The 26,378-nt window shown below is 40.4% G+C and overlaps 1 protein-coding gene across 11 annotated transcripts in view; it reads left to right on the top strand.

Moving 5' to 3' along the window:
• EPHA5 (EPH receptor A5) overlaps nt 1-26,378 on the top strand; it is a 270,566-nt gene that overhangs the window by 24,687 nt on the left and 219,501 nt on the right. For all 11 annotated transcript variants that reach the window (XM_078377660.1, XM_078377661.1, XM_073003962.2 and 8 more), the window contains exon 2: nt 10,995-11,059. In XM_078377660.1, coding sequence (XP_078233786.1) covers nt 10,995-11,059 — 65 coding nt within the window. The remainder of the gene's footprint in view (nt 1-10,994; nt 11,060-26,378) is intronic.

Raw genomic sequence — 26,378 nt, 5'->3', positions numbered from 1 at the left:
TCTTGACTTGAGAACTTAATCCATATTGGAAGGCGGTTCTCAAGTCAAAAAGTTCTCAGGTCAAATCTGCATTTCCCGTAGGAATGCATTGAACACCATTTGATCCGTATCTGCTCTTTTCCGTCCATAGAAACTAATGGGAAGCTGCTCTTCCGCCTTCGACCACTAGAGGGGGATATTTTGTTTCTTTTTTTCTTAGGTCAAGAAAGGTTCAGGGAAGGCAGGGAAAATACAGTCCAGGCAGTACCAGGCAGTCCGAAGACTGTCTCCCAATCCACTCTCTAAACGCTGGGAGGAGTGAGGAAGCAGACAGGCACCCTTTTCACTGGCCAACAGTTAACTGAAAGTTCAAATTTTGCACTTTCCCTGCCTCCCACGTGGTTTTTTTTTCAGTTCTTAACTCAAATCTAAGTATGTAAGTCAAGTCAATATTTTCCTATGAGAGTGGTTCTTAACTCAAAAAGTTCTTAACTCAAGCCGTTCTTAAGTCAAGACCCCACTGTACAGGGTGCCAGAGATGATCCTATGTATTCTTCACTAACAAGTATTCATAGCATTGTCTCTGTCTCCCTCTAGTGGCCAATTCTGGTAATAGATCTGGTAATACATGTGAAATTTTTTTTCTGTATGTTTTTTTCTTTTAATATTTTTAATATTTTTTGACCGTGAAACCATGGATACTGATCCCAAAGGTGCAGGGGCCCTACTGTATTCTTGTTATGTACTACATCAAATGAATTCTGACTTTGACTTAAAATAGTTTGGGGAGTGGCAGTACGAAATCCTTGATCTTGCTTGTCTATTACAGTGTGTTCTTGGACTGCAACTCCCACAAACCCAGCCAGCACAGCTGGTAGTGAAGGCTTCTGGGAATTGCAGTCCAAGTACACCTGGGTTGCCCATGGATGGGAACCACTGATCTAGAAAATTGATCTGGCTTTACCAACTGACATGAAGCAGCGTCAATTGGTAAAGCTGTTCCTGAGCTGGTCCACTTCAAGTGGTAGGTGCAGAATTGTAGATTTGAGTAATGTTTTCTTTCCTCTTCCAATACCCCACTCTTTCCACTCCGAAAGAACTCTTCCCACTAGTTCTGTAGGCGCAAGGAAACTTTTGATGGGGAGCATCTGAACTCACACAGCACGAGAATGTTTCCCACTTGAATGGCAGACCCAGTTGTATAGCGGAAAGGAAAAATGACATGGGTGGGTATTTGGAGGGGTGGTTATGGAAGAGTGTGGAGAAAACTGGACTTGCCTGATTGTTGACCAGTGCCCAGTGGCAGCAAGTATAAATATGTAGCAGACAAGGATAAGACTGGAAGATACAATGCGTGGTGGTAGCATTTTGAGTCCATAGTCTTTTTGATAGGATCTTTACAGCCAGCTGGAGAGCTCCAAGTTGGAGAGTCAGACTGTGAAGGCAGGTATTGAGAGTTTGATTCCCCACTATGCCTCCTCGGAGAACAGCCAGACTGTGAAGCTGCACCATCCCAGAGCTCCACCATAAGGTGGGACTAGTAAACTAGATCTGAGCACAAGGGTGCTCGTGACTAAGAATTGGCTTGCCAGTGCATATGTATGATTTATGCATGTGAGCCAAATCATGTTTGAAGAATATCTGCTACCTCTGAAAAAGTTTCATATTCCTCCTGTGACATTTAAAGATAATGTACCTTTCAGTGGCATCAAATAACCTCCCTATCTCCATCCAGTGGGTTATACACTTTGGGCAGTGGGAAAACTGAATGCAGTAGTGTGATGTCACACGTCGTTACTGTGAAGATGGGAAAATATGTAGGTCAATAGCAGCTCTGTCATAATATGTCATCTAAGCCCTTATGAACCCATGTACAGTCGTGCCCCACTTAATGATTACCCCGTATAATAACGAATCTGCTTCACGACGATGTTTTTGCGATCGCAATTGCGATTGCAAAATAATGTTTTAATGGTTTTTTTTTTCCCGCTTTGTGATGATCGGTTCCCTGCTTCGGGAACTGATTCTTCACACATTTCCACAATCAAAACAGCTGATTGTCGGGTTTTCAAAATGACCGCCGGCTGCTCAAAATGGCTCCCTGCTGTTTTTAGGAGGCATTTTTCACAGGCACCCGAAAATGGCCACTGTATGGAGGATCTTCGCTGGACGAGCAGGTATTCAGCCCATTGGAACGCATTGAACGGTTTTCAATGCATTTCAATGGGCTTTTTAATTTCACTTTATGTCGTTTTTGCTGTACAGAGATTTCTCTGGAACGAATTAACGTCGTCAAGCGAGACATCACTGTATTTTGTGCAAATATTTCACATCTTCACTTTTAACAATAAATATTTATTCTTATTTTTTTAAAAAAACCTGCTTTTCAGACAGCTATTTTCTTTACTAGTACTGCATGACACTAGGTTCCCCCTTAGGATCACGGGCTGTATAGAGAAGACACGAAAGAGAAACAAAGTGAGAAAGAGAGAGAAGGGAGATAGGTTCGACAGTCCCCTCAAAATCTATAGATTGGAATTTTTTAAAGATCAGCTGGGGCCAAGTGAATGATAACATGGTCGTGTTCTGACGTGGGCAAGCAGCGCAGCTACTGGGTAGTCCTTCATCTTCTGGTTGGTGGCAAAGGCCATCGATCCCATTCCCTTTGCTCCCAGACTTTCTGTGAGGGTTCCTTTTCTGGCAGTGGCTAAAACACAGGTGGGAAAACGTGTGGTCTCTTTGCTGTATATGACCTTCAGCACCTCAAATGCAACCTCTGGGAGGGACCTCTAAGGATTCTAGACCCTCAGCTTAAAAAAAATGCTCACAAAGTCCCCTTTTTACATGTCCTGACAGCAGGAGGAGAGAAGACCATTTTTCCTCGTGTCTACCCCAGGATTTCTGCTTACCTGCACCCTTGGACCCTTGTAATTTTATAATTTTTTTTTTTAAAAAAAGATGGTGTGGGAAGGGTTTTATATTTTAAAAATAGACTTTTAACAATATTTTTGACACGTATAAAAGCAGGTGCAGCCCTCCAGGGTTCAAGGCATGTGGGGTCATTAGACTTCTGGAAGGTGACCACAGCTGCGTTAAACTGTGGGTGAATCTTTGATTTGCTTCAATAGTCTTCCTCAAATTGACTCCATGTGAGGGGAATGCCATATGGTTAAGGCAGCCTATGACAGTATAGTAATACTGACCTGCATTCAGGGCTCTTATATGGAGTACTGTTTTAATCTACAAATATCACTTTGAGTGCCTTTATGATCTTTCACCTGCCATTTATGAAGTCAAGAAATCAACCATTAGTGTAGCAGGTTTTTTTTTTAAATAAGCATTTTTTTGTCATTTGCAGGACAGTAGGAGCCCGTATCCATGGGGGATTGGTTCCAAGTCCTGCCCCTCCCCGCCCAGTTGTTGAAAAAACAAAACAAAAACAGATTATAGCTAACACTATTTCAATAGCAAACCCTAAATATAGCATGGTCTCTTGCTCCCTCTAGTGGCCACTTCTAGTAACTTCATCATTAGAAATATATATTTCTAGGATTTTCCTTTTACTATTTTTAATGTTTTCAGACCATGGATACTGATCCTACAGATAAGCAAGGACCTACCATATAACAAAGAATCTTCTTTTTTTGCAGCTTCTTGCCACGTGCTATTTATTCTTCTTTTTATTCACATTTTAATAGCCTGATCCTGCATTTTCCTACAAGCTAAATGTGGGGCCAAGAAATCAACCATGAGTGTAGCAGGGGGGAACAGCTTTTTCCCAAAGAGGAATGGCTGCTTCCTCATGCACAGAATTCCAAAGTAGCGAGCAACAGGACTGAGGCACCACTGGAGTTTCCTGTGAAGGTTGAGCTCACAGAGGTGCTGCCTCCTTGCCACCCACAGATCTTCCATGGAGGAAAGGAGGAGGAGTTTTTCTGCCTGTTGCAAAAGGCCCCTGTGAGGGGAGAGATGGCAGCTTGATTTTACTGCTTTCTTTCTGTGGATGCCCAATACACACAAGCAAGCCACTGTGTATTACAGTGAAACATCTGAACCACATAAGAATGCTTTTATTTGAAAGAGAATGATTTTATTTTTCCTCCAAGGTTTTTCAGAGGACTTAGATTTGGGAAAACTCTATATTACTGATTGCAAATTGTTCTTTCTAAAATAGCATTTTGAATTACTGATCTCTTTATGAAGTGCTGTTGCTTTGTTTTCCATCAGATTCCTATTGTTCTGTTCGAAAAAGTAACAGTAGGCCATCCTAATTATCTATGGGAGCTTTTTCACTGCATGTCCAAGGCATGTGTGAATATTATATGTCCCAGAGAGGACCTTTGTGTTAGGTTTGTGCAAAAGCCTCCCAACTCAGATCATGCCCAAATAGAGGGTAAACAGATTGAGGCTGACTTCCACTTAGGACAGTGGTTCCCAACCTTGACTAACCCAGGTGTTCTTGGACTGCACTTGTCAGCTGGTGATGAAAGTGAGGAATTGCAGTCCAAGAACATCTGGGTTATTTTATTTATCCAAGGTTGGAAATCACTGCTTTAAGAGACATTCTGACCCACTGCTTTTCTGATTCTGTTATATTATCGCTGTATTTCCATATCTCTGCTTTGTGTTTGTTTTTTTTAATCCCATAGATTGAGATGGGATCAGTTTGTTCAATTTCCTTTTCCTCAGATTAATGCTCTGGCTATCTTTGGCTATTTTTTTTAACCTTACAAATGCTGGGAGCGGGGGCATGAAGACACTGTGCAGATGTTGCTGTACCTGTGAGCCTAACCCACTGTTTTTTACTTAACTCTGAAGCTGCTTTGGGATGGCATGTTTTCCTTTATTTGATCCATTTTTGCACATCTGCCTAAAGATATTGCACAACACTGTCTGTGTATGCTCATCTGTACCTTTGTGCGTGTGTGGGCACACACATGTATATTTAATATTGACGCCTGAAAACGTGCAGGTTGTATGTGTCATATGCTTCTTTTTCAGTATTGTTCAAAAATTAATTGTGTAGCTTAAGTTGCACATGATTCCTATTTCTCCTACATTTAGGAAGTGGAACTAGAAAGTTATGGAGATTTGATATAACTTTGTACATCTGTACTGATTGTGTGGTAATTGTAATAAACTATATGTGGGCTCTGTTGCTTCAACATAGGAAGAAACTATTTTCTAGGCCAAAGATGGGACTGACACAGTGTTTGCACATACATGCTGTTAGCTCATTTGAGAATATATGTCATGTTCCCTATTAATGATATTCTGGTTGCATGTAATTAACATAGATATAATCTCTGCTATTCTTTTCATGTGAAAGAGGGTGACTGGATAGCTTAGTGGTTTAGGTATCTGGCCACAGAGCCAAACGTTGGGAGTTTGATTCTCCACCATGCCTCCTTGACAGGGGCTCAGACTCAATGAATGATCCATGGGCTTCCTTCCAGAGGCAGTGACATCATGTCATGTGTGATCTTCAAGCATTGTTAGATCGTCAGAGCACAGACTGGTGGAAGCCTCATATTCATGATAATGCATAGTTTCCCCTTCAGATTTCATATTTGGCTAAGAAAATTAATCTGTGTAATTTTTTTTTTTGCTCCAATTATTTTTAGCATTCTTCACCATCATAATTTTCAAAATACTCTGCAGCAGTGATGGTTTGAATTTTATACATACATATCACACTTCTGCATGGCTGAGAACAACCTTCCTTCTAATTTTCAGCAAAACTGGGTGGGGCTTTGCCTCTCATGTATGTGACTTCACTCCCTGCATGGGGCTCTATCATGACTGGAACCAAAGGGGCCGAAAATGATTGCTGTGGGTGCGTGGAGAAGGAGGAGGAGCCCTGCACGGGGGGTGGGGGAGAGCCTTGCACATGTGCAGAGGCGTACAAGTTAGAGGGAACCTTGGTTGAGAGTAGAGTGTTGAATTGTTGGAGTTATTGCAACCTTGCATGCTTCAAAGAGAGCCTTCCCTCTCTGCTCTGATCTTTTCCCCTCTCATTTGTCTGTTGGAAGACAGTGAATTTGTTGAGGTCTGCTGCTCAACGCAGTCATGTTTTTCGTTTGCTGTTATCTGTTCACTGTAAGTAAATGAAACCTTTTATTTTTTCTACTTCAAATATATGAGAATCAGTTACTGAAACTGCAAGTTCCAGTTGAGGAGAAAAACAGGCAAACTAAATAGAAAAAATGTATTCTCTAAATAGAGAAACTTGAACCTATTCTGCCTGGTGAATCCCTGCACTTCTGCTGCACAGCTAGAGGAATGTAACCATAAATTCAAAACTCAGCAAGATGAATAGAGTTACAGAGATTGTGCAGACTTGATTCATAATGGATACAGTGGGGTCTTGACTTGAGAACTTAATCTGTATTGGAAGGCGGTTTTCAAGTAAAAAAGTCTGTAAGTCAAGTCTCCATTGACTTACAGTGCATTGAAAACCGATTAATCCCGTAACAGGCCGTTTTTGTTCCATTTTGGTTTTTTTCTGGTCTGTGAGTCAATTCTCAGGCTGCAAGTCAAATCTAAATTTTGCGGCCAGAGAAGTCTGTAACTCAAAAAGTCTGTAAGTCAAGCCGTCTGTAAGTCAAGGGTCCACTGTATGATCACTAAGGGCAGGGAGGAAAATAGCTCTTTCCCCAATGCTCACCCAAGGGCATCTGTGTTTTTTTTTTTACTCCTTCCATATAAATGGATGATAGTTGCAAGAGATTATTTTATATTTTAGCAGACTGTTTTCTTGAATGTGTTCACTTCATGACCTCCATTTAGTACACACTTGACTAATCAAGTACACTACAAAACCAAATATATGATGAGTAGTTTGTATTATTAGCAAGTAGCCTTGAACACTGATCCTTTTGGCCAAATGAGATAAACATTATTCAGTTCATTATGAATGCAATTCTATGCTTATTTTGTTCACCAATATTCTAAAAAAGATGCACCATTTAGTTGGTGTTGCAAAACTGAATCTAGTGGTTTAATTTTTTTTCATGTTTTAATTAATGTATGCAAAGCAACTTTGTGCTATCAAACATTCCACCTAATTATATTCATTACTTGCTTCTCCAGGACAGATTTTAATTAGTTATACAACAATGTAGATCAATATTCATCGTGCACCATTGCAATTTGCAATAAACATGTACTCTTCTGAACAGCTTAATTGTTGTAAGTAGAATAGAAAGGTTTCTGGTGGCTTTTCACACAATTCTTCCTTTTAAAAAGACTGTCATGGTAAGAATTCTCAAATATATTAATGTACAGTGGTGCCCCGCATAGCGAGGTTAATCCGTTCCGGATTAACCCTCGCTATGCGGAATCGTCGCTAAACGGGTAGGGAAAACGTTCCAATACCTTGCTTACTTACCCGTTCAGCGAGGATTCCCCTTGCCGGCAGCCATTTTCGCGCCCTCGCTAAGTGAGGGCAGGGTGTGAAAACGGCTGCTGGCAGCCAAAATGGCCGCCGCAATACCCGATCTTCGCAATGCGGGTTTTCCCCATTGCGAAGATCGGGTATGTTTCCGTATAGCGATCCCGAAAAAGGGATCGCTATACGGAAACATCGCTATACGGTGCACTCGCTAAGCGAGGCACCACTGTACTTGTAAAAGCACTGAGTGTGTGGAAAGAGGTTTGAATGGTTTTTTGTTCCCTTTTGGTTCCTGACATTTGGATTTGGTTTTCTGCCCTTTTGGATACTTCAAAAAGTAGGGATGTGCATGGCAAAAGTGTTTATATTTCTTTCAATTCGGGTTCTTTCAGGAGGGTGCCTCTTTAATTTTGTTTTCTTTTCTTTTTACTGGCACTTCCATTTTGCCCAAAAGGAGGAGCATCTTTTGTGTTTCCCATTCGTGTTTCCCCAGTCATGTTCTGTGGCACTCCAAAAGCTCTAAGATCCTTCAAAACTACTCCAAAATAATGGGCAACATTTTTGGAGGAACCCCCCCTCCCCCATCAGACCTGTGTAGGCAGTACTTTATATTAGTGCGTTCAAGACCCTCTGGGCCTCAGCAGCATAATAATAATAATTTTTTTTTTTTAAAAAAGGCAAGGAAGCAGCCAAGCTGGAGAGCACTGGCTGCCTGGCACGCAGAGGCACCCACACATCAAAGCAATCAATGATAACACAATGCAAAAAACAGCATGAGAAAAATGTCCCAGGCTGTACTCTACTAATAGCAACAACCACCTTTACAGCCCAGTGTCACACCCTCAGCCTCCCCTCAAGGGAATCAAAACATTCACCCCCAAATCCAACTAAAATACTCACTTCTAATATAATAAAATATACAATAAATACATGAAATAACATTTTTTTAAAAAAATCAATCAAACAGGGAAAGAATCGGCCCCCATACACAAACATGGAACAACATTAAAATAAAACACCCAACTACAGCACCCTTTCCCAAAAATGAATAAAAGCAAGCAAGCAAATGAAGACAAAGAAAAGGCGGTGGGGGGGGAGTTGAACAACCCACCCCAGTTTTTTATATCAAGGCATTATTTTTTGTATGCTCAAAAGACCAACTGCTTAGTGTCTATGGGGCTAGGCATTCCAGAGTCTTATTTTCTGGACTGCCCTGCTACTTTAGCTGTTGAAAGAAAACTCTCCTATTCACTTACACTGTGGAAACAGAACTTTGCTACAAACGCAGTTCATATGATTAGTGCCAGCTGATTGACAGCGGCCTCAGTATCAGTTTCAAGATCTGACTGAGTCATGTGTCTCATCTATTCAAAGTTCTACCTGAACGTGGGGGGTGTGGGGAGCAGATTGAAAAGAGAAAAAACAGCAATAATACCAAGTTGCTAAGTAAAACAAAATTCCACGAGAGAGGGAGAGAGAGAGAGAGAGAGAGAGAGAGAGAGAGAGAGAGAGAGAGACAGACAGACAGACAGACAGACAGACAGACAGACAGACAGAGAGAGAGAGGGGGGGGTTTCCTCCCACACCGAGTGCAATAGAAGGCTGAGTCAAGTTGTCTAACTAAATAGACAGGGAACAAAAACCCAAGCCAAAAGGGGAAAAACAACTCTCAAATTTGGAACACAACCCACAAATCAGCGGCCAACCTCTTAGAGCACTTACAATCCCCATCTCATTTGTTCACCTTGTCTGCCCAAACTGCTCAACTGCCTTTTTATGAGTTGCAAAATCTAAAGAAGAAACAGTAATGGTTGTTGTGGGTTTTTCGGGCTCTTTGGCCATGTTCTGAAGGTTGTTCTTCCTAACGTTTCGCCAGTCTCTGTGGCCGGCATCTTCAGAGGAGATGCCGGCCACAGAGACTGGCCAAACGTTAGGAAGAACCACCTTCAGAACAGGGCCAAAGAGCCCGAAAAACCCACAACCACCATTAGATCCAGGCCATGAAAGCCTTTGCGAATAGAAGAAACACTAAGTTTCTCATAGTGCTGTGTTACAGTTGTGACATCCCTGCAGATTGCCTGTTGGTGAAGCATGCCTAGGAGGAATGGGTATAGTTTCTGTTGTATATCATAGGCTCTTTCACTTTGTTCTAGTAGCAGGGACAGCATTGAGCTTGGCTCATAAGCTGGTAATAATTGGATCTGCTTTGGTTTCTAATTGTTTTTGCATTACACACTGTGTTGACCAAATACCTTTTGTCATTTTACACTGATGTAATGCAGATGGTGTAAACTGCTGACAGATTTTCCTAAGTTAATAAGTCAGTGTAGATATTATCCATTGTGTGCTGGGCTGAGTGACTCAGCACATTGCAGATAATGTTGCCTTCGTAACTTTTGCACTTTGCCACCTGGTTTCATCATTTGTTTTATGCTTTTGGGCTGTGGGCACTACTGATAGAATTTTGTAGTTATCAAATCATTAGGAGTGTTATTAGGAAAGTAAAGATGCGTTGGCCTCAGTGGCGATGTGAAAGAATTAATCTGAAAATTAAGGCTTATAAAAATGAATATGATTTCTAAATACAGTTGGAGAGAATGTGACACCATCAGACTAATCCCCTAAAGTCTGAAAACATCAAATTTTATGCAGTAGTTTAGCATACACTTTTCTTTGGAAGGGAACCCTCCCACCCCACCCTGAATAGACTCTTAGCTACAAAACTAAGAAGCTGCTATACTTTTCATCAGCTTTGTTTAAGTGTGTGTAGATTTATTTTTTAATTACACAGCCTATTTGGACTACAGATTTGAGATAATGCAAGAAAAAACGTTGTAAGCTTGGGAATAGCTTATTGCTGTTTAATGTAAAACTGTCTGTTAATTGGCTGTATAGTTTGGCAGAGCAAAATGCTGTGGATTTAAGCACAAGCAGGGTTGCAATTCTGTCTGGAACAGAAGGCCTGATCTATCAGCCAACGACTGCAGCTCCACAGCCTCCGAGGAAGTGCCTGGAATCTTAAAATGCACGATGGGCCCTTTTGTTATTTTTGCCTCTGAAGCACTAGTTCCTGCTTGGGTTATATAGTGCAGCAGACTTAAGTCTGAAATCCCTTCACAGTACAATTATTCCTGGGAACAGAAATACCATTGCTGTCTATACATCCCAATTAGCCACCCATTTTGCCTCCTGGGCTAGCCTGGACACGTGGTTCCTTAGGTGCACCTTGTACATATGTGCAACATCCAATATGAAAGGACTGGCCTTGGGATAAGCTTCTATGTGAAAAAGAATCCATGGCACCTACCAAGAGGTTTCTGTGCTTCACTGTCCCAGAAGTACTTGGCTGAATTCAACCATTATGTGTTGTTAAATCAATTCTGAGTTATGCTGACCTTTGCCAAGGTTTCCTAGGTATACAGTCCTCAATTTATCGGCCTCTTCTTGTGGTGGCGCCCTAGGGTTGTGCTGCTTGCCCAAAGCTACACAGGCTTATTGGAGTTCAAAGGAGTGTGATCTTAGCTCTGTTGCTTGCCGGCGCTAACAGTGATCGTATCACCCTCACATTCATTCAGACCCTGTCTTTTGCATTTAATAAAAGACTTTCTCTTGTCTTTTACAGTGAATTTATTGGACTCGCGATCCGTAATGGGGGATCTTGGATGGATTGCGTATCCAAAGAATGGGGTAAGTGTTTTGGGGTGTTTATTGGCAGGCTTTATTGTAAGAGCATCACATGGCAAAGGCAAATATCGCCTCATAAGCAGATTGAAGACTCTGCATCAAATTCCAGGGAACAGTCTGTGGAGCTCCCATGCCCCTCTAAGACTGCTCCCAAATTCCAGCTAGCTCCAGATAAAATCACTCAGATTGGACTTCATAGACATTTACTGGAAGTTTGTCTGAATAGCCTAAATTCTGAGTTTTTCTTCCCACCCTGTCTCCTAATGTTTATATTGCCTACCCTGCCAACTCCTGGATAATACTAAGTCTTGCACATGTTTTGTTTGATCCCAACCGAGGTCTCAGTTTGCATCCTGTGGGGCAAAAAGTGATGTGAGGCACTGGTTACTTTGTAGAGCAGTCCTCTTTTCCAAAAGCTAGCACAGAATGCTGGGATCTTCATCTCATGGCTAAAGTGTGTAACACAAGAGTGCTTGTGGGCTGTATCTCATCCTGAGCTTGACTGCAAGATGTGTGCATTGTGTTTCATGCTAAACCTAAATGCATAGTTTGGTTTTGCATGTTGTAATTTTTTTTTACTTACAGCAGCAGCTGCAGCAGGTGGGTGGGATGAGAATTGGTATTGTGTCAAGCAGACAATGCCTTCAGCCCCTTGCTCCCATGTTGCAGTCCTGATGAAAATTGCCACCCCAGCTGCTGCTCTTTGAGGAATAAGAATTAGGCATGCGAGACAAACAATGTGCTTTAGACCATTTATAAATCCTGCAGAAGAGCTCTATCTAGGTTGTTTGTCTCTCACAAAAAAAATATTTAGGCTTTGGTTTTGCTCTGTTCTGTCCACTTAGAAATGTATTTTATTTTGAGTTTATTTTTAATAGTAGTGATTACATTTTGTTTCGAAAGCCTTATGCTTCTCTTTGTCCCTTCGGTCCTTTTTTCCCTGTTCCGTTTTTGAAAAATACCCCCCTCCCCCAAACACACATGCAAAAGGACTAGATGCAACTGCCTGATTAAGCCTGTGCAACCATTTGCTTCTTTGCTCTCGTGATTTCGCTGGGCTACCTGTAGCATTTGTCATGAAGCAATCTTCTTTGCCTCCTGAGTATTACCAGTGTGTTTTGGCTCATGGTACAGTAACATGTGATGTGAGGTGGGTTTTGCCTCATTTTTAAAATAAATCTACACACCTGACTGGAACGCACGAGTGTGACATGCCTGGAATTATACCACATGCTCGCTTTTTGTGCCAAAGATGCAAAAAAATAGTTCATTACCCCCACTTTGCATTGCACATAAACAAAAGCCATAATTGCCTCTGACCAAGGAGGAGAAATCTGGGCTAGTGAGGGATGTCAGCTGAAGTTCCTAAGCAGATGTCAGCTGTGGGGTTTTTATTGATTGATTGATTGATTGATTGATTGATTGATTGATTGATTGATTGATTGATTGATTGATTGATTGATTGATTGATTGATTGATTGCATTATACAGTACCTGGTTGGGTTGTTGTGTTCCTTTTCAAACACTAAACATAATTAAACTTTAGGCTGAGTGGTCTCAAATTTTTTGCAGTCCTAGGCATAAGGCAGAAGTATCTAGTCCTTTTGCATCTGTATACTAATGCCAGTAGCATGGTTATCTGGCAGTAGGTCAGGGAGTTACCTTTAAGACCAAGACCATCTCCCTCCCTCCCACAAATCGGAGCACAGTTACAGAATCATGAGGACTAATTAATGAGATGCTGACCATGCAACCAGGTATGTGCTATTGTGTGCAGAAAAACCAGTAGGATTTTGTCCTAAGGCTCCTTACATGAAGGAAAGGGAGATGATTCTGCTCCATGAGCAGAATCCAAAGCAGCCAGAAGTTACAGCACCTAGGACAGCTCCCAGGGAGCACCTTGTTCCGAAGATGGCTGGACTTGTATTAAGGCCTCTCATATTGCTGGCTCAAGACTATTGTATCTGGGCTCTCCCTCCCTTTACTCCAGATAAAGTCCAACATCCTTTTGGTTTTTCTGCACACAGTTGCACAGCCAGCATCTCATTAATTAGTCACCACAATTATTGCAATTAGATTTCTATTCATTGAAGACTTAAAGTGGAACTTTTAAATTTTTATATTGTTTTCTTGCTTTCATTGCCACATGCCAAAGTATTCTTACTTATCCCCTGTCGTTTCCCCCCCCCCCCTTCCTCTCTGGTTTAACTTATCTCCCCTTAACCAAACTGCCATTTCCATTTCCCCTATGTTGTTGCTGAAGGTTCAGTAGGCACATAAACATTATCACCCACCAAAAGTAGACTGATTCCTACTGGTGGTCCTCAGGCCACAGTCTGGGAATTAATGGCTGCTTCAATGGTTCTAACCAAGTGGTTCCGAACCTTGAGTCCTTAGATATTCTTGGACTAAAACTCCCAGAAGCTTTCACCATCTGGGGACCCCAAGGATGGGAACCACTGTTCTAGTCAATCGGATAACACCCCAGAGGTGGCTTGATTAAGGGACACTGAGTGAGTCAGTACGGTTACTGTGTAAAATGTGTTGGTAGCATCTCTATGATCCTGTTTCATTGAGTCACAATTCAACTTGACAGCTATATGGATGAAGTAAGCTTTGCTTGGATGATGGAGGCTATGGTGGAATCTCCTATTCTTGAAGATGTCTGATCTGGCCACGGTGACACATCCCTTAGTTACAACCTGGTTGTATTACTGTAATGCACTCTATGTGGAGTTGCCTTTGGAAAGTGTTTGGAAACTCCAGCAGGTTCAGAATGCTGCAGCCAGATTGTTAAATTATAGCAACTTTATAGGCTGCTAGTTTATTTCCAGACACAATTCAAAGTGTTGACCTATAAAGCCCTAAATAGCTTGGGTCCAAGCTGTCTCAAAGACTGCATCTCCCTTTGTTATCCTACCCGGGATTTAATATCATCGAGCAGGTCTTTCTGTCAGTCCAATTACCCTTAGAGGTGCATTTGATGGGAACACAGGAGAGGACCTTCTCTGCTGTTGCTCCCAGACTCTGGAACTCACTCCCAGAGCAGCCAGATTAGCCCCATATTTACTGTCCTTCCACAAACATAGAAAGAGCTTCATCTTCTGGCACGCTTTTTCTTAATGACTGGCTAAGAGGTTTTTTTATGGCCCTGTTTTGTTATTGTTTTCAATGTGTTTTCACTACTATTTTATTTACTAGTTTAAATACTATATTTGTTTAGTTCTTTTCAACATTGTAATCATTTATTGTTTTAGCTCTTAATGTGCTTTCTTTTAATACTGTAAGTTGCCGTGGATCTTTTTTAGGAGAATGTGAATGAATGAATGAATGAATGAATGAATGAATGAATGAATGAATGAATGAATGAATGAATGAATGAATGAATGAATGAATGAGAAAAACAGAGCCAGTTCCTGAGTGGACCCGTTACCACCTTCCTACCACATGTGGTAAAGTCAGTTGATCCTACCAAACCCTCCCCACTCCTAAACTGTGAAACATTATATGACAATATATGTCAGGTAGGCAAAGTGTGGTCTGTGTGGTGCCTGCCTCATTTGTTTTTAAAAATAACCCATTCACTTCCAGTTTCTTTGGGGAAACAAGGTATCTGAGCCTAATAGCAACCCATGGGAGACTTGGCACTTATTTTATTTTTATTTTTTAAATTGGAAGGACTAGGAGGAGGAGGGGATAGACCTTCCAAGCTGAGTGTGATGAGTGTGTGTGGACTTAAGACTTCTGGAAGTTGCCCACACCAATATATTGTTGCAGAGTTTTGAATTTCTGTAAAATTCTCCTTTTGCTACACAGTAAAAGTACAGAGATACACAAAGGAGAATAACTACAAGTTCCCTTAAACCACTGACACTTAAAATCTCAGTAACTCACTCTGAGATATTTGTAGGAGAAAGAACAAAAACGTTTATTTACTTACAATTGCTTGAAATTACACACTTGTGTATACTGCTGCCACCAACCCATGAAAGAGAGGGATAAAACATGCAGCTGAGTGGTGGGGCTCTGGAAGAACTCTGAAGTAATGGTTGGTTAGTGCTGGATAGATGGACAACCACTTCAGCTGAGAAAAGTCCTTGCCGCACTCTAACGACAGACAGCATGTGAAGCAGTAAATAAAACTCCAACATTCATGCAATTCTAAATTTTTAAAGTAAGAGTCATAAAACTTCTGGGACCTTTCTGTGTGTCTATAGCCATCAGCATTACTTCTTAATCATTCCACCAAACTTCCATCTGTCTGTTCTGGCTGTACCATACAGTCCTCCTGAAGTATATGAAGGATATCCTCCTGAAGTATATGAAGGATAAACCTCTTTAGCTGTGTGTTGTAATGGATAAACTAGAACTTAGGAGGCCTGGATTTGAATCTCCACTCAGCGTTGTAATCTCACTGGAGTTGTGGAACTGATGAAACCACACCTTAAATATCTCCCTTACTTTGAAAGCCCTGTTAGGATTGCTATAAGTCAGTTCCAGCAGTTCCACATATCAACATCTCTTTGGCTGCTGTCATCAAAATGATCCTCAATTATTAATGTGAAAAAGATTATTTTGATAATCATGTCTTAAGTGACACTAAATGGGTTTATGACACAAGTCCTCTAAAAGAATTCCATGCTACGGACCCTTCACTCATCTAACTCTCATGTTCAGAGGATGATCCAGACAGTTGCCTCATCAACCTACCATATTTGAACTTGTCGTATTAGAGAGCATATTTTGGGCTGCTCCTGTCAGTCATATTGGACTTATTGTAATGCTGGAAGATAACATGTTGAGGTGCTGTTCAAATTTACTGTAAACATCCCAGAGGTTGCACTGTGTGTATGAAAGATTTAACATGCACTGCAGGGCTGTGCTCTCTATTGGTTTTTCCCCTGCCCTGTCACAAAACTGGTTGCCAGAAGGATTGCTGTGGAAATGGGAAGATTTATTAGTAGTTGCTAGAGAAAGTACTCTCCTATGGAGAATTAAATTTAAAGTTATTGGGGTTTTATAGTTAAAAATTAAAGCTCCGGCTGTGTTTCTCTCTCATGTGGTTTGGGCTCAAGATGACATTGAGAAACTAAAAATACAGTGAAGAGACTGCCTTGTGGGGCAGGGAGAAGGGTAACCAAGGTGTGTGTCTCTTTTAAAGATTTGTCATTAACAAACTGGTAACATTTCTGGAATAAAAGGGACGTGGTGGCACTGCGGGCTAAACCGCAGAAGCCTGTGCTGCAGGGTCAGAAGACCAAGCAGTCGTTAGATCGAATCCATGCGATGGAGTGAGCTCCCGTCGCTTGTCCCAGCTCCCGCCAACCTAGCAGTTCGAAAGCATGCAAATGCGAGTAGATCAATAGGGACCACTTCGGTGGGAAGGTAACAGCATTCCGTGTCTAAGTCGCACTGGCCATGTGACCACGGAAGATTGTCTTCGGACAAAACGCTGGCTCTATGGCCTGGAAACGGGGATGAGCACCGCACCCTAGAGTCAAACACAACTGGACAAAAATTGTCAAGGGGAACCTTTACCTTTTTTGCCTTTAACATTTCTGGAATACATGAAAGATGAAGTTGTACTTGGAGGATTAGTAGTGGTTCTTAAATGCAATATTATCCAAAACACACAGGGGTGGAAAAGTTCAGAGATGCTAAGAGAGGCGTTTGATCCAAAGTGGTTGTTGCAGTTATTGTACATTTTTTAAAAATACCAGACTGATCAGTGTCTATTGTTCTGATATTGGTCTAAGTGCCGTGTTGTTTCCTTAGGAAGCAGCAGAAGCACTTTTGAATTGTGCTCTGTAATGAAGCATTAAATACAGTAGAGAGCGAGTGAGTGAGCGTGTGTGTGTTTGTGTGTGTGTGTGTGTGTTTGTTTGTTTCAAATCTGTAACTCTTGATGATCGGTAAATATTGTCAACCAGTAACTTTGAGGCATTGATCTGATTACACATTACTACAAAAATGCAGGTTTATTCGTTGTGTTGCAAATCCTTTTAGGGCCAATGAAAGTATAATTACCAATATAATTCTGAGTTAAGTCCCTCCATTGCTCTTTCTCGTTTACAGTATATTTTTGTTCTGATTGTAGATTAAATTATGAAATCTTTCAATGCCATTTCACAATGAAATCTCTGCTTTTTATCTCGTTTGGTAATTCTGAAGCCTTTAAAATCTGTATGAGATTAGAATGATGATATTTTTTTAAAAAACTGTACTGATTTAATTCTGAGTCAGGGAATCTTGATCTGCCATGTAATAATAATCGCTTACTGTCAAGCCAATTCTGACTTAGGGTGACCCCTTTCAGGGATTTTGATGTAGAGAATACTCAGAAGTCATTTACCATTTCCTCCTTCTGAGGGCATCTTGGGACTGTGCAGCTTGCCGAAGCCCACACAGGCTGATTGTTCTGGGAGGCACAGTAGGGAATTTGGGGAACTCCAAAGGTATCTGGCCCTGCAGGGAGATGCCTAACTCACTGAGCTGTCCAGCCAACTACCCTGGCCTATACAGTGGGGTCTTGACTTGAGAACTTAATCCATATTGGAAGGCGGTTCTCAAGTCAAATCTGCATTTCCCATAGGAATGCATTGAAAACCATTTGATCCGTATCTGCTCTTTTCCGTCCATAGAAACTAATGGGAAGCTGCTATTCCGCCTTCGACCACTAGAGGGGGATATTTTGTTTCTTTTTTTTTCTTAGGTCAAGAAAGGTTCAGGGAAGGCAGGGAAAATACAGTCCGGGCAGTACCAGGCAGTCTGAAGACTGTCTCCCAATCCACTCTCTAAACGCTGGGAGGAGTGAGGAAGCAGACAGGCACCCTTTTCACTGGCCAACAGTTAACTGAAAGTTCAAATTGTGCACTTTCCCTGCCTCCCACATGGTTTTTTTTTTCAGTTCTTAACTCAAATCTAAGTATGTAAGTCAAGTCAATATTTTCCTATGAGAGTGGTTCTTAAGTCAAAATGTTCTTAACTCGAGCCGTTCTTAAGTCAAGACCCCACTGTATAGCCTTCCATTTCAATCATCCATAAAGACCATGGCCACCAATTGGTAACCCTTTAAAGTCATGCCTGTCTGGACAGTGGTTGCCCCTTTTCAGTGGCTAATGATTATCTTCACCATTATCCTTCCCCTGTATTTTCCTTGAGGCAAAGCGAAGTGACATATTTTGGTTATCATGAGATGGCCTGAAGTGCTACAATACCGTCAGTCAGAATAGCTGATTCTGCCTCACCCAGCTTAAATGAATTTGTAAGTCATTTCTCTTTCCTTACTGTTTTACTTCCCCAAATTGAGCTCAGAGTACCTTCTGTTCCTAACCCCCAACAAATAATTTTAAATTTACGTGGGCCACCTTAGCTTTTCTGATCAGCCTAATGCTTTTCCATCTAGGATTATGCTTTCTTCCATTTAAGTGTACATTTATCTCTGACTTTAGAAAATGTTCTTCTGTTTTATAATGAAGAAAGGGTTGGAGATAGGTCGTGTGTACACATGAACTTATTTTTTTTATTGAATGTTTTTGTAGGTAGAGTTGGCTTTTGAAATAACAAATACAATAGTATTTGATGTACTTTCCATGTTTCTGTCAAAGCTTAACTTTAATGGAATGGATATAAGGGGAGATTGTACTACGAGGATATGGAACTATAACCTTTCCTCTTATTCTTCTCTCTAACTTTCTTCAACTGCATGGAGAATTAGTAATTGGGGATCCTTTATATATTTAAAGCATAAGCTGGATGTGTGTGTCATTTTGCCTACCTTTCAGACCTTAGCAAGTTATACTTGAGCCTCTTGGGATCCCTCCCTAAACGTTGAACTACAGACCTTAATGGACCTCATGGGTTAAACTTTGTTGAATGGGCTTAACTGTTCACAATTGATTCAAACCAAGCTGGATTCGACTACTTTATTTTCTATTTTCTTCTTGGGACATGTCTAGAAATAAGGAAAGTGTTAGTGAAGGATGGTGGGGTTGTTCTCTGTAATTTTGAAGTGAAAGGCAGTGAGTTGGGAGTGGATGCTCTAGTAGAATCCCAGAAATCTCCTGCCAGACCCTTTGAAGAAAAGGCTTGTTCTTTAACATTATAACCATTTTATGCAAAGAATACTAAAATTTGCATATGTTTAGCTTCCTTTGTTTGTCTAGGCTTACTGGAATCTGGATAATAATAGTAATAATAATAAGCCAGTATACCCTGCTGTGTTAAAAATGTTAATTAAATCTAGTTAAATGCTTGACAAGTTATTTTCCTAATGAATTATAATTTTGTATTATTACCTGATTAAAGCAGAAAAATAAATATTTCAAACATAGCTCCAAAAACAAATTGGAGCAGTATGTTTAGCTCAGCAGTTTAGGTCTCTGGCTGTGGAGCTAGAGGTTGGGAATTCAATTCCCCAACTGTGCCTCCTTGACAGAGGCAGGACTGGATGATCCAGAGGGTCCCTTCCAGCTCTGTAGTTCTAAGATGATGATGGTGGTGGTGATGAGTTGAATCTATTCCACATGGACGTGCATAAAAGTTACCAATATTAAAATTTAAAGCATCGGGGAAAATAAGATTGTAGAACCAGCATAGTTTGGGTCCACAAAAAATCATATGATACTTGTCCTCAGTAAATACGTATATGATCACACCATTCTGTGCTAGAGATTTATAGAATGGTGAAAGGTATATTGAAATCAATGGGGAAAGTTGTTTCAAGTGCTTCTGAACTGTGATTAAATCCCCCTGGGACCAATTGTGTGATCTGGAACGATTTTTCAATCATTGAATTGCCTAAAGCGGGTTTTCAAATCCTGACATCAAATCTTGACATTTTAATATAACATTCAGTATTCTGCTACCTTGCAGTGAATGCCTCACTTTGCTGTCTATATTGTACAATGTAAAGTACACTAGAGATGGAAGGACTCAAATTTCTGGACTCAATTCCACAGTAGTCCTGCTAGCATTGTTAGCAGATACGCTGGCTGGGGGAATCTGGAATACAGTGGTGCCCCGCATAGCGAGGTTAATCCGTTCTGGATTAACCTTCGCTATGGGGAAACATCGCTAAACGGAATGGAAAAGCCCATTGGAATGCATTAAACTTTGTTTAATGCGTTCCAAATGGGCCCAAAACTCACCATTCTGCGATGTTTCCCCATCCGGCCGCGGCCATTTTGGGTGTTCCGGCGGCCATTTTGGGTGTTCCGGTGGCCATTTTGGAACTGCCTAACAGCTGTTCCCCCGTCGCAATGCGAAGAAACATCGGTATGGGATCGCATTAGCGATCGCAAAATCCGCATCGCTATGCGGATTCATTGTTAAACGGTGTGCTCGTTATGCGAGGCACCACTGTAGTAGTAAAAAAAAATAACATTTTTACTGTTGGTCTCTTCATCCTGAGATCATAATATATAGGTGCTCTGAATAACTAACTAACTAACTAACTAACTAACTAACTAACTAACTAACTAACTAACTAACTAACTAACTAACTAACTAAATAAATAAATAAATAAATAAATAAATAAATAATGTAGTGCAACTGTTATCTCTTTCTCAAAAAGAGAGCTGTTTCAACAATCTTACTTCAATACTACAGTTCTAAAACAGTTCATGTGCAGGCATTTTGATAACCATTCAGTGATCAGTAGAAACCTGCACTGATTTCTGAAGACTAAATCCCCCCTCATACTATTATTTTTAGTTACATCACTAGCTGTAGTAGATTGCAGAAACAAAGTAGATGCAATTTATATTGATTTCAATAAACCATTGGTCAAAGTTCCCCATGGTATTTTAACTACAAAACTGGTTACATTGACATTCACTGATAAATACTGCCCTCCTCCCCTTCTGGACCAGATGGAAGGAGAGGTTGAGGGTGGTGCTCTTGTGCCTCCAAGAAAGGCAAGTGAGGGAGGGAACAGAGGAAGGATGGGGTAGTGTTGTGCTGTTTCTGGCATCATTATAGCTACAGTCCAATAGTAGAAGTATGCTGGCACAAATCCATTGACTGAAATTGCTGCTAGTTAAAGGATCGACTTTTACGTTTGTTGTCATGCAACTGATGGCTCTTAATTAGTGGCAGTTCCCCCTGAGATTAATGCTGATGGACTTATCCTAGTGGATGTGAGTAACAGGATTCTGGCAAACATATTGCCCTTAGTGTAGTTTTTCAAAGATCCTCCATGCCGCAACTCAGTGCACATACAATCTTTTATAGAGCTGCACTCGCTTCTTCTTAAACTAGCAACTGTCAAACATATTTCATTCCCCATTTAGTGGGGCAGTGGATTAAAATTTTTCTGACATACATAATTAATGGGGAGCTTTTATAATACTATGAATAAAATATGATTGTAAAGGATCTTTTAATTAATTACTTGGTTTCCTATTTAAGATATGTGTTGTAGTTCCTTTCCTATGGGTAAGGAGCAACAGGACCATTCTGATAACTCCACCCCTGAAATCACGTGTCTGCATATCCCTGCCATGTTCTTCCCATTGACACAATACTTGTAGTTGCCCAAGTAAGGGAAACCTATGAGGGCAGAAGCCGGCTGATCCTTAGAAATGTTATCTTCTAAGGCATCACATGCACAGATAATGCTATGCAAGCAGTAAAATTAAAATTGTTCATATTAGTAAGTGGGTCACTCTTTAAAGAGATCTCAGAGAGCTTGGATAAACCTTCAGTGTAGGAGAATTCAAACGGTGGAGCGTCATGCATGGGATAGTCAAACACAGACTGAAGTACTACATGCTACCTTTGAACGAACCTGCTTTAACACATAGAACCACTGAACAAAATGTTTTTTAACTTTTAATCTTTATTGCATTTTTAAAAAATTATAAAAATAAATATCACAATATTAGCACATAACCAAAATAACTTTCCCTTATCTCTTTCGCAAAATAGTAAGTCTTTAACATTTTTACTTCCTTATTTTCCACCAGACATTTATTTTCTTTGCAGTCCTAATAATACCTTTCTTAATTCGTATTTCCATAGTAACAATATGCTTTACTTTGTTTTTCCTGTACTTCTGCCAATGTTGAGAGCAATTCTGCGTCCAATTTAAACCTAAGTCACTTGGTACAGGTTTGGAAACTTTCTTCCATTTCTCTCTAAGATAACTCTTTACTTTCCCCCATTGAGATTTGTGCTCCATTCTACTCTTTCCTTTCAATGAGTCTGTTAGTTTGTCCATTAATATTAGTTCCTGTGATTTTATTAAACAATCCTCCACTGAAGGTTCCTCGTCTTTCCATTGTTTTGTCACTTGAATTCTGGCTGAACCTAATATGTATTTTAAAAATTGTCTCTTGTCTCGAGTTTAACTTTACCATATTGGACAAATAAGTTTCAGGTTTCATCTGCATTTTTATTTTTAAATCTATAGTGATAATTTTTTCTATTTCTTTTGAAAATTTCCTAACAAATTTACATCCCCACCACATATGATATAGTGTTCCTTTTATTGTTTTAAATCCCCAGCATTTATCTTTCTAATTTTTCTTCACCTTTGCCAATTTCTCTGGTGCCATATGCCATCTATATAATATTTTCATATATGAAAAAAATATGAAAACATTGCACAGAATGTTAATTGAATAGGGAACATCATTCTCTCAAACTGCTGTAAAGGAAGGGAATGGCAGATATGAGAAAGGACCACTGCAAGTCTCAATAACTCACTCTGAGACTTTTGTAAGAGAAAGAATTTTAAAAAAATTATTGTTTGAAATTACAGCCTTGCATATGCTTCTTTCAATACTGCATACATACAGTGGTGCCTCGCTTAGCAATTGCCTCGTTTAACGACGTATTCGCTTAGAGATGAGGTTTTTGGAGCGATCTTGCGCTCCGTTTAGCGATGTTTCCAATGGGGGAATATCGCATAGCGATGTTCGGGACCTTGCTTCACTTAGCGATGACAGTTTAGGTCCCCCTGTTTCGCTTAATGATGTTTTTGACAGCTCTGTTTTTGCTATTTTTAAAAGGTGTTAAATTTTTAAAAAGGGTTTAGAGTGCTTGAAATCGTTAGTGCACTTAATAAACCCTTTGTTAACCAAATTTGGCTTCATTCTGACTCTTTTTGAATTTTTGGTGATTTTTTTTCTCCCCCATTGAAATGCATTGAAAAGGTTTCAATGCATTCCAATGGGGGAACTGCATTTTGCTTAGCGATGTTTCCTATGGCGATTTTCGCTTAAGGACGGCAATCTGTTCCCATTGGAACGGATTATCCAGTTTTCAATGCATCTCTATGGGAAAACGCTTTCGCTTAGCAATGTTTTCCCATAGCAATGAATTTTTTGGACCAATTAAAATCGTTAAGCGAGGCACCACTGTATTTAGCAACCAACTGAACAAATCAACAGTAACAAAACAGTTGCCCTCAATTGATGAAAGAGAGGACTCGTCAAAAAGGCGGAGCTCTCTTTGAATTTCAACAGATGGAAGGAATGTTGGTTAATGCTGGATAGATAACTACCCCAGTCCAAAAAAGTCGTTCTTAGTCCCTCGAACTACAGACAACATGCAAGGTTGTAAATAAAATTCCAACAAATATTTGTTTTCTTAAACTTTCAGATGCATCCCCATCATACAGTATAACTCTTTAAAAAGACTGAAAATTCATGCAATTTTATTTCTTTTCATTTTCCCATCCCATATTCTCTTGTGCACTGACACCAGGTCACATGTAAGGGGGGTGGAGAAACAAAAATACTGGCCCAGTTCTTTCATAAAAGATAATTTAGCGGTTTTTAACTCCAGGTTTATCTTTAGATAAGCAATGCTGTAAAGCAGACATTAACAACAATCCAGGGAAGAGGGACCACCTTTAAACCAAGGTAAACTGTCAAGTGTCTGCTGTCTGCCAGGAGTCAATTCTGCATCAAGAATAATCAACTGCTATAGGAAAAGATAACTACTAGACACGAAAGTTGTTTGACTGCTAAACCAGGACAGAGAGATACTCAGCAGATCTCCGTCTCCAAACTGTAGGCAGCCTTTTCTAACCTAGTTCTTCTCTCCTTCAGAGAAGAAGTTTCAGAACACTGAAAGCCGTTTTTCAGCTGGTGCTCTGCCTCTTGGCAACCCTACCCATAGTTCTAAGGCTGAATGTACAGACAGACCTTGGCAGTTGCCATCTACTGGTACATGGAGTGGATGGCTCTTGCCTCCCATAAAATATTCAGTGCTGACAATGTTTCTGTACCCTGGTTATGAATGCAGCTCACGGTATCCAGACAGAAAAGACTTCAGTGTTTATTAGGGGATATATAATCATTTAAGCTCGACTAAGCTTCAAAGCCCTCATGTGGCTGTTTGGCCAACAGAAATGAGATGTAAATTTGCATTGAATAGCCACTGATTACAGAAAGATGATTAATGAAAGATTTTGAACTTGATTTATGGGTACAATTGTCAAGGCTTCAGCCACGAATGTAATATTATCTGTGTGAAATGCTCTTGGCAAATTAGAGACGAGTGAGACAGGGTGAAACAGTAGATACTGTGCAAACTCCATTGCATTGTGTGTTTCTGCTGCTGCTTGCTTTTGAATGCCACATGGCGGAGGTTTTTTTTTGTTTTTTTGTGCACTGAAGGACTGTCAGACACAGAGAGACCTACATTTTTCAGAAGTAGTGGGAGATAAAGGTGTTATAAAATGGGTTGAAATTCAGGAGTAAGTTACAACTTGAGTAGCCTCTTTGACTCAGTGGGGATTTGGTGAGGCAACTCCTCTGTAAGTTCCACTGATTCAATGGACCAACTCTAGTTGTGACTTACCATGGGATTTCAGCCATTATTCTCCCTTTGTGTGCATTCAACACAGTATGCAAAGCATACATGTTTTTCTTACCATGTATCCAAGGAAGATAATTACTTTGAAGAAAATGATGTGGTTGATGTTTTGCAAAAATTATTTGGTGGTTTATTGTGTGTATGTATGATGTACATTTTTGCAAGTGTGCATTTGAGGTACCCTGTTACTGGCCATTCAAAAGTGCATTGTTGCCAGGAATAAATTTCGAGTGACTACTGAGACATCAACAAAAAGGAGGGCAAAAGAAGACACTGGTTTACTTAAAATGGCATATCCTAATGTATGTGCACAGATGCATTGATTTGTTATTAATTTAATCAGAATTACAATAAAAATGATCCCATAACAAGCAATGTTGTTGCCCAAGGCTTCATTACCCTGTTAGTTTTGGTAGTGAGAGACTGGGATACACGGAGACACAGGACAGAGGCATGGGGAGGAACACCTACCTCTTTAGCATGCAACAAATGTATTGCTTCTTCATTGATTCTGCTTATTTTTTGTTTTTTTGTTTTCTTTTTGTTTTTGCCTGGGGAGAAACAGTTGGAGATGATGTGCAGCTTTGGGGTATATGGGTATGTACCTAGCAGTAAATACTAATACAAGTGCTCTTCTTGCAGCATTTTGTTTTGGCAACTGCTACAGTTCAGCTCCAATTGCCTTGCCTTGTTATAGCTCTGCATATATCTCACTCAGTTCAAGAAGACTGTGAACAGCTAACCTGTGTACCTGCTGAGTTTGCCATCCGGGTCCTTCCTGTGGATGGACAATGTCAAGATTCCTGATCTCCCTCTCTATGAATGTACATTTTTAAATCACATTTGACCTGAATAGTCCTTCAGATGAAGGAGCGTCCTGTGGAAGGCTCTAAAATGAAGAACTCTTGTATCAAAAAGAAGACAGGTAGCCAGCCAGGGTCGGGGTTTGATCTTGTGCGATGCCTCTGAGAGGTCAGAATCTCTCCTCTCTTTCCAGCTGCTGTCTTTTTAAAGCTTGGCACTGGAGATGGTAGAGAAAAGGAGCCTGCTTCTTAACAGTTGGATGGAGTGGGGATGAGTTTTCATTATCTTTCTGTTCATGAAATCTTTGAGGTTCGAGTGCTGTTCAGGCATATACGCAGAATGAACCTAGTCACCTCTGCCTCTTGACTTCAGCTTGACATCAGTGAAAGTCTTCCCCACCTGTTTTAAAATCCATACATGGAATGTGGTAAATTCAGGTTTAAAAACTGGTTTGATGAAGAGGGTTAACTTTCCTTTCTTCCATGTAGGTTGGCCCTGGTCTGTATCTGTTGTCCACTTTTTTATAAGTAATGAAAGAAAAATATCTTAAAACGATGTGCTTTGTTCTAAACATAGCATCTGCTTCAGTTCATTGGAAGTGTATCCAATAAGAAGCCAATATTATATAACACCAAACAAAATCTTTTTGTCTTCTTTATTTTTTCATTTTTGTTTGGCTTTTACCAAATT

This window comes from Pogona vitticeps, chromosome 6 (genome assembly GCF_051106095.1).
Source record: "Pogona vitticeps strain Pit_001003342236 chromosome 6, PviZW2.1, whole genome shotgun sequence".
In the NCBI taxonomy this organism is placed as follows: Eukaryota; Metazoa; Chordata; class Lepidosauria; order Squamata; family Agamidae; genus Pogona; species Pogona vitticeps.
Note: the sequence above shows the minus strand (reverse complement) of the source record. Positions and strands in the feature narration are given on the sequence as shown.